Genomic DNA, 9,426 nt, shown 5'->3' with positions numbered 1-9,426 from the left:
CTCCTCTCTGGTCATTTGTTCAGTCTTCCACTTCTTGTAAGCTTCTTTTTTGCGTTTAAGATCAGAAAGGATTTCACTGTTGATCCAAGCTGGTCGCCTGCCATATTTACTATTCATTCTACACATCGGAATGGTTTGTTCCTGCAACCTCAATGAGGATTCTTTAAAATACAGCCAGCTCGCCTGGATTCCTTTCCCACTCATGTTATTCACCCAGGGGATCCTGCCCATCAGTTCCCTGAGGGAGTCAAAGTCTGCTTTTCTGAAGTCCAGGGTCCATATTCTGCTGCTCTCCTTTCTTCCTTGTGCCAGGATCCTGAACTCAACCATCTCATGGTCACTGCATCCCAGGTTCCCATCCACTTTTGCTTCCCATACTAATTCTTCCTGGTTTGTGAGCATCAGGTCTAGAAGAGCTCTGCCCCTAGTTGGTTCCTCCAGCACTTGCACCAGGAAATTGTCCCCTACACTTTCCAAAAACTTCCTGGATTGTCTGTGCACTACTGTACTACTCTCCCAGCAGATATCAGGGTGATTAAAGTCTCCCATGAGAACCAGTGCCTGCGATCTAGAAACTTCTGCTAGTTGCCGGAAGAAAACCTCGTCCACCTCATCCCCCTGCTCTGGTGGTCTATGGCAGACTCCCAGCACGTCATCACCCTTGTTGCTCACACTTCTAAACTTAATCCAGAGATTCTTAGGTTTTTCTGCAATTTCATACCAGAGCTCTGAGCAGTCATACTGCTCTCTTACATACCTGCAACTTCCTCACCTTTTCTGTCCTGCCTGTCCTTTCTGAACAGTTTATATCCATCCATGCCAGTACTCCAGTCATGTGAGTTACCCCACCAAGTCTCTGTTATTCCAATTACATCATAGTTCCTTGACTGTGCCAGAACTTCCAATTCTCCCTTCTTGTTTCCCAGGCTTCTTGCATTTGTGTATAGACACTTAAGATAACTCGCTGATTGTCTCGCTTTCTCAGTCTGAGACAGGAGTCCTCCCCTCTTGCACACTCCTGCTTGTGCTTCCTCCCGGTATCCCATTTCCCCACTTAGCTCAGGGCTTTGGTCTCCTTCCTCCGGTGAACCTAGTTTAAACCCCTCCTCACTAGGTTAGCCAGCCTGCTTGCGAAGATGCTCTTCCCTCTCTTCGTTAGGTGGAGCCCATCTCTACCTAGCACTCCTCCTTCTTGGAACACCATCCCATGGTCGAAGAATCTGAAGTCTTCTCTCTGACATCACCTGTGTACCCATTCTTTGACTTCCACAATTTGATGTTCTCTACTCAGGCCTTTTCCCTGCACAGAGAGGATGGACGAGAACACCACTGGTGCCTTAAACTCCTTTATCCTTTGTCCCAGAGCCACATAGTCTGCAGTGATCTGCTCAAGGTCATTCTTGGCAGTATCATTGGTGCCTACAGGGAGAAGCAGGAAGGGGTAGCGATCCGAGGGCTTGATGAGTCTTGGCAGTCTCTCCATCACATCATGAATCCTAGCTCCTGGCAAGCAGCAGACCTCTCGGTTTTCTCAGTTGGGACGGCAGATAGATGACTCAGTCCCCCTGAGGAGGGAGTCCCCAACCATCACCACCTGCCTCCTTCTTTTGGGAGTCATGGAACCCCTGTCACTAGGACAGTGCATCTCATGCCTTCCAATCGGTGGAGTCTCCTTCTGCTCCCTTCCCTCAGATGTATCATCTAGTCCATTCTCCACATTGGTACCTGTGAAGAGAACATGAAAACGGTTGCTCACCTGTATCTCCATTGTTAGTACATGGATGCTCCTCTTTCTTCTTCTGAAGGATGTGCTACAAAACCCCATTGTCTTATGATATTTCTGCTTGAGAGAGCCCTACAAAACCTAACTGGCATTAAATGATTTAAATTTAAGCTGGATTTGGAATTTTTTTGTATTTATTTGACAGTTTTTGCTTTGTCGACCTAGAGGACCACCTGCCTCTGTGTGCCACATGAAGTTCACAGTCTAAGGGCCAAATTCTGTGTGTGCAAATAATCCCTTTAAAATGTGTAGGGTTCTACTTATGTGAGTAAGAGAGCAGGATCCTTTTTTATACACACATAACACAGTCCAAACATGATGTCCAGGACAAAGGGACAACTTTAAGCTTTGGCTTTGTTTTTAGGAGTATTCTATATAAATGATGGGTTATCACTGAAAGGCCTTACAGAAGAAGAATGCTTAAAGGGGTAAGATGAGTGTAGACAGACAATATGACTCCTTAATCTTTTCAATTTTCATATGTAGGGTCCACGAAGTAAGAACCAAAATTTCAGCCAACATGTACCTTGCCAAAAACATCATTTGGAGAATAAGAAAAAGATTATTGAAAAACAAGTTTTCACACAGTTAATTGGTAAGCCCTGTGATAAATCAAGAGAGTTCAGTAAATATCAGATAGCACTTTTTTCTAGAGAAAAAGATCCTACCTTCTCTGAAGTCAGTTGAAAATTGTCCATTGACTTCAGTGGGCTCAGGGGGTCAGCCTTCATGTTCCCTTTTTCTTGAAGGTTGTGAGTAGCTCCAGGTCAGCTACCATAGCTGTTGGCCATTAGGCTTAGTTCTAAAATGTCTAATTTAGATACTTGGGCCCAAGTTTGTTACACAAATGTAACCCTGATTAATTGAATATGGCTTCATGAGTATAATAGAGGGCAGAATTTGGCCTCCTAAAAGTATACTACTATTTCAGTTTGGTTTAGAGAGACATATGTTTCCCATTTTACATATATGGAGCACAGCAGCATTATCACACAGACATATTACATGTACAGTGTAACCTTACTAGACTCAAGACTCTGACTCTGTGTATGGAATTCCAACTCTCTTCCCAACATCATTTTACAATTTTTAGCCATTCCTGTATGCTGTTGCCTTGTATCCTAAACACATGGTGCCAATCGACCAATGCAATGCTGCCCATCTTCACCCCATTCATATTGGATGTTCTTGTGTCTTATATCTCAGAAGACCAGAAGAAAAAGAAGAAAAAAAAAATAATTCTCTTCTCTGGCCTTGTAATACTGTTATTGTCCTTACTCACGTGCCTCTCTGTGATTTGGGAGTCACCAACAAAAGTTCTAGACCAAGATTTTCAGAAGTGATGAGTGTTTTGGAGTTTCCAACTTAAGGCATCTTAATGGAGCCTGAAATTTGAAAAGTGTTGAGCAACTACCCTCTTAAAATGACACTCCTTTAAGGTGGGTGAAGTTGTGAACCCAAAAAATGAGTATCTGAAAATCTTGGCCCTAGTTAACAGCCCCAAAGCAGTGTGTCTTGTAAGCAAGCTGTCCCCCTCACATTTTAAAGCCAAAAGAGAACCTTCTCTAAGGATTTTAAGTGGCTCTACGTGGCAACTGGAACACTCTTTTTAACTGCAGTTCTTAGTGAGCTGTCTTATAGGTTTTTTGAGTTTAATGCATCATGCCTCATTACATTCAGTAGGTCTTGTGGGGCCTGTCACTACCTAAGACACAATTCCAAGAGAAGTGAAAACTTCATGCAGGGAGAAACATGATATACTGTAGAGTATGTAAACTACTGACTCAGTTTCATGAATATTGTTAATTTATTTACAGCCAAATCCTGATCCCATTGTAGACAATGGCAAAATGTGCACTGATTTCAGTGTGACCCAGATTTGTCCCTCTTTTAAACACAGGGCCAATACATCTGGGGATCAGTCATGCTACAAATAGAGCAGCCAACTTTATTTCAAGATTTTTTTTAAAATAGTAACTTGGCATTTATTTAAAGATTTGCTCACTGAGATTGTTTACGTAGCAGTTTTTAAAATTTAACTGGATCTAATCTGCTTTATGTAAGGGGAAACGATGATCCTTGTGGATTCTTTGCCATTAGCATGAGAAATCTGCTCACTCCAGAACTGAACTAAAATATATGTTACCATAAAATATCATTCAAAAATGACCTACAATATAAAACTGTTCTATTTCCTTTTTCCTCCATGTCTTCTCCCCACTATTCCAAAAAGTGATCTATTTCTTTAATAAAGGCTGTGGAAGATGCTAAATTAAGAGCATTATTCACATTTTTCCAGATTGCCATATTAATGTGCTTTAAACCAGCAATTGAAAGTGGGACTTTCAGAAGTACTAAGTTTTGACCTAACTCCCATTGACATCAATGGTAGCAGAGTTCAGGCCCTAAGCTTTTTTGAAATTACCACCTGGAGCATCCATTCTTTTGGGAGGCACAGAATTGTTTCTTTGGCATGCCCAGTCAGTCAACCACCCTCTGTAACAAGGAAGCTAATTACGATTGATGATTTTTGTTGTGTGAAGTGGAGTAAGATAGCCAATTCATTTCACAAAGGCCATTGAACAAACATCAGACTGCAGTGATTATTTTATTTTTGTCACTACAAATCTGGGCTGTTTTCAAACCCTGATGAACTAGAGGCAAAAGATGTTGTAGCCCATTGTTCATGCCTGGAGCTGTGCAGTCCCATCTGTAATTTGTTCTGTATGAAAATTATTAGGAAAGATCAGAACCCTGGTAATGATGTAATTTGATCAAGGGTAAATCCTGTTCTCTGTGTAGCAGTGGAAAGCCAAGTCTTCTGTAAATTTGGTGTAGTTCTGTTCCCTGGGCAATAGGGAACCTTGTGGATCTTACACTAAGAGTATGTATCCCCTGCATGTCACAGATTTTATTTCCATGGATCCATCAGCTCCCTGCAGAAATGGAAGCTTAATCTTCAATACATTATCTGATCACTTTCTATGTTATGTAGAGAATAAACACAAACTGAAAAAAGTTTGTTGATACATTCAGTTGTACCTTGAGCTAAGCCCTGTGTCTAATCTTCTCTTCTCTTTTTCAGTGTGCTCGTTATGACAATGCCTTTGCTACAGAAATTCTGATTGACAGAGGGGTAAATGTAAATCATCAAGATGAGGATTTTTGGACATCAGTGCATGTAGCCTGTGCATGTGATAATCCTGATATTGTCCTGCTACTGTTAGTAGTAAGTAAAACAATTCCGTGCATTGTGTTCTTGAAAATGAGACATAAGTATGCAAAAGTATGAGATCTGAAATGCTTGTGTGAATGCAACATATAATATAACTAATCAGATCAGTGAGAAGAATATATCCATTTGTCATGGTTTTCTCTTTCTTTCTTTCTTAGGTCTATGGTAAGAAATTTTTCAGGTCTGTGAAGTGACTACAGTGTAAATATCATGTCAAGGGGTTTTGTTTGTTTGTTTGTTTGTTTCTGGTTTTGTTTTGGTTAGGAGATGATGTATCTGGATAATAGGTCAGTCCCAAATGGGACAAGCAGATGATTTCTTTCTCTTCTCCTCATTGCTTGCTATTAAAGGCCAAGCTGTCAGATAGTCCTATCAAAATTGTTTCTCAAAACCAAGAAGTATTTTTAGCATTCAGTTAAACTCAGTATTCATGAAGAGATGTCTGTGAATTTGATGAAAGTAAGAGCAATTTAATATTGATCTAACCAACTCTGAATTTATGAAAGAAAGAACGTTTAATGTATAATAAGTATAACAGACACTACATTCGGCCTATGATAGATGAGCACTTTATTCTTGTTAAGCCTTTTCTATTTCTAAGGGCCCAGACTTTAATCTTGGCACATGGTATTGCGTGGATATTGGTTGTTGTTTATCTTATAATGTAGTTTAAAGGGACAATATTGAAATTGCCCAAAGTGTGACCTAACTTTGTTTACTTGCTTATATCTATTTATAATGTGTTATTATATTTTTTCTTAAAGTAAATGGTTTAATTCTATTTTAGCTAACATATCACTGTGAGCCCCACACATTCATCATTGTCCCTGGAATGACAACCCCATGTTTACAGGCAGTGAATGAAGGGAGGAACATTTTAGGAAGGCAACACATTTAGTTTGCAACTTCCAAGTTATTATAAACTATAGCAAGAAAAAAAAGTACTATTTTAGTGGCCAATTCTTCAGGTCTACAAGTATGTTCACACAAAATCCTAAATTTTATATAACAGGAATGTTTATTTAGACCCTTTTGAAATGCACTCATCCCTTGCTCTAGGCTATTGTGTATTATAAATACCACTAGAAAACTTACTCTAAATCAGAGTTTCATAAACTGTTGAAAGCTGACTCTTATTTAAAAAAAATGAAACTAATAGTGCCCACCCTATAACTCCACCATGTGGTGTTAAAGGCCTACCCATCTTAATTCACACATCTTTTGGACCGCATTGGCTAATCTCTCATACTCTCATCCATCCTTTGGAAATGCTCATACAGATTTTCATAATATTATAGTTCCTCTTCTGTTATATATGTGTTCATAAGCAGTGAAATAGTTGAGTGTTGCTGTAAGCCGGTGCGTTCGGGGCCCGTCCCCTCAGGTTCAACGGGGAGCCAGGGCGCCTCCTTCCAGGCAGCCGGACGGCTCAGCCTCCGCTCCCGTACTCGAGGGCTGAGCAAATAAAAGTCTATAGGCCCTGGCCCTTAGACAGGGTGGGCAGCAAACAGTCCAGGTGCAGCTTAGGAGCTACGCAAACAGAGTCTATAGCCCAGCCCTCAGGCAGGGCGGGGCAGCAAACAGTCAGGCTCAGTTTAGGGGCTGAGCAAACAGAGTCTATAGCCCAGCTCTCAGGCAGGGCGGGGCAGCAAACAGTCAGGCTCAGTTTAGGGGCTGAGCAACCAGAGTCTATAGCCCAGCCCTCAGGCAGGGCGGGGCAGCAAACAGTCGAGGCTCAGAGCTGTCGGGCGGAGAAACAATGCTATAGCCCGACCCCAGGCAGGGCAGAGCAACAAACAGTTCAGGGCCTGACCCTTTGGAGCAGGGCGAGCAACAAACAGTTCAGGGCTCTGACCCTTGGGCACAGGGCAGAGCAACAAAGCTTCCATGGGCTCGACCCTTTGGAGCAGGCAGGCAGCAAACACTGACTTGTGTGAGGGGATACCACCGGTTACGGGTGGCAGGGGTGAACGCAGGCCACCCACTCCTCTGCGTTCAGCCGGCCTGTAGCGGCTGTCGCCGCTAAGGCGGTCATGGGATCCACACGAAACAACTGACTGGTGATCGGTAGGATCGTGGCGATACACATACCATAGGCTCGGGGCCCTTGCGCTGATGTGTCGCGCCCCTGGGCTACTTCCAATCCCCTTTCTCTGACCTGTCCTCCTCGGCGTACATCGGGGTTCCAGACATGGGTTCTTCGAGACCTGGGAGGCAGTAGGGTCCGGTGGCTCCTCCGGATAGCCGGCACAGGGTCGTTGCGGCTGGAGGTCCTCGGGGTACCTGGCGTGGGGCAGGTCGGTCCAACGCTCCTCGGGATAGTGGGCCCAGGGCAGCTCCGGCCAGCGTTCCTCTGGATAGTGGGCCTGGGGCAGCTCTGGCCAGCGCTCCTCTGGGTAGTGGGCCTGAGGTAGGCTGGGCCGAGCGGGAGCTCGGTCCTCCACATCCGTCCTCCTTGGCGGCCAGCGCTGGACTGAGCTCTGAGCCCTGACTCTTATACTTCCTGTCCCACCCCTTGACTTCCGGGGGGCGGGAACAGGCGGTAGTGGCTCCGCCCACGGGGGTGCCTGCTCTGGCTCGTTCCCCTCAGGTGCGACGGGGAGCCAGGGCGCCTCCTTACAGTTGCCTTAAATAATTCCCATCAGCATCTGAATTAGCACCTATTGAAATGAATGAGATAGTTTACACCTTTGAATTATTGTTATAGGTTCTCTGCAAACTCAGACAGGCATCTTTCTATCAGTTATTCTTGGGGCAATTTTGAAAAATTTCTTAGCATTCTTAACAGTGAAAGACTTACTTTCTTAATTTAAATCTGAGATGCTGAAGAATAATTAAGAGGTCTGTGTCTATACCCCATAACTAGTGCTTCATGACCCTATATTGGGGGCATGCCCCACACTACCAGAAACACTACAGAGAATATCACTGTATTAATGTAGAGATTACACCAATAGTGAACTAACCCACGTAACTCCCTGTTAGCTCATCTGCTTCCTAAATCAGAGCCCTTCTTGCAAGCCAAGAGGACAGATGAGCTTTGCAGTGTTTCTTGACAGTCAGCAGAGTCTAAATCTGTCACATCAAGGTAGAAAGAGTTCTTGAGTGCAGAGATACTCTCAGTGAAAATATCCTGCCATCAGACCCTCCTGTTTAAATTCGGGTATGTTAGGTTGAATGACTTTTCTGATCTCAACTGCTATGGTATCTTCTGAGAAAGAGGTTTCTTACATAACCAAGAACTACTGTATTTAGAACTTTATAGGTCAAAATCAGCATATTGAATTAGATCTGGAAAAAATGCAAATTGTGATGTACAGATATAATGCATTCCATGAGAACAAGGTGTCTAAGCAAGTAGAGTGTTGAAGTTTCCAAATGGTCTTCTGACATACTCCTGATATAGAGTATTCTACTAATCCAGTTTTTAGGTGACAAGAGTATGAATGACTGTATTATGAACAAAATGAACTGCATCTGAACAAAATGATTGTAATATTCTTTAGATGCTCAGTGGAATAATGCACTCCTTGCCTACTACCTGAGCTCCCAGCACTAGCAGATGATCCAGTCAATCGTGAGTGACAAAAGTTGGGAACACTCTCCTCTGTCCCCTATGTAGGGACCTCCAAAAACTGTTGTTACTCCTTCCAGTTGCTTTCACCAACCCTGTCATAAATAGATAGCTAAGGGTTAATGTTTCTTTTACCTGTAAAGGGTTAATAAAGGGAACCAAACACCTGACCAGAGGACCAATCAGGAAACTGGATTTTTCAAAGTCAGGGAGGGAATTTTTGGGGTCTGAGTCTTTTGTCTGTCTCTCAGCTAGGAGAAGGTTCTTTCTATCTTCTAATCTTCTGTTTCCAAATTGTAAGTACAGGTAGAAAAACAATGTAGGCTTTTATGTTGTTTTGGTTGTATTTACATGTGTGTAACTTGCTGGAATGTTTCAAAATGGATATCTTTTTGAATCAGACTGTTTATTCATTTTCTTTATAAGCATTAGGCCCTGTATTGTCATTGATGCAAGTTTATTTTATGTCTTTTTTCTTCTTTTTTATATAAAGTTTCTTTTTAAAAATTGTTTGAGTTTTCTTCTGGAGGGTAAGCTCTGCAGCACCAGGGAATTTGTAGGACGGGAAAGAGAAGATAGAATCATTTCTGTATACTGTTTTTCTACGTACTTACAAGTTGGACACAGAAGTTAGAAAGATGAAGAACCTTCTCATAGCTAGAGCAGAACAAAAGACTCAGACCCAAATTCCCTCCCTGACTTGAAAATCCAATTCTGATGTTCTTGGTCAGGTGTTTGGTTCCTTTGTTAACCCTTTACAGGTAAAGAAACATTAACCTAGCTATCTATTATAGACAAACCACAGTATTATCTCACTGATCTGAGTCTCACCAT

General features: G+C 42.6%; 1 protein-coding gene across 2 annotated transcripts in view; it reads left to right on the top strand.

The window, feature by feature from the left end:
- MYO16 (myosin XVI) overlaps positions 1–9,426 on the top strand; it is a 650,995-nt gene that overhangs the window by 205,220 nt on the left and 436,349 nt on the right. For both annotated transcript variants that reach the window (XM_075061501.1, XM_075061500.1), the window contains exon 4: positions 4,869–5,012. In XM_075061501.1, coding sequence (XP_074917602.1) covers positions 4,869–5,012 — 144 coding nt within the window. The remainder of the gene's footprint in view (positions 1–4,868; positions 5,013–9,426) is intronic.

This window comes from Chelonoidis abingdonii, chromosome 1 (genome assembly GCF_003597395.2).
Source record: "Chelonoidis abingdonii isolate Lonesome George chromosome 1, CheloAbing_2.0, whole genome shotgun sequence".
NCBI classification, from domain to species: Eukaryota; Metazoa; Chordata; order Testudines; family Testudinidae; genus Chelonoidis; species Chelonoidis abingdonii.
The sequence above is the reverse complement of the archived record's forward strand: the minus strand, read 5'-3'. Positions and strand labels throughout refer to the sequence as shown.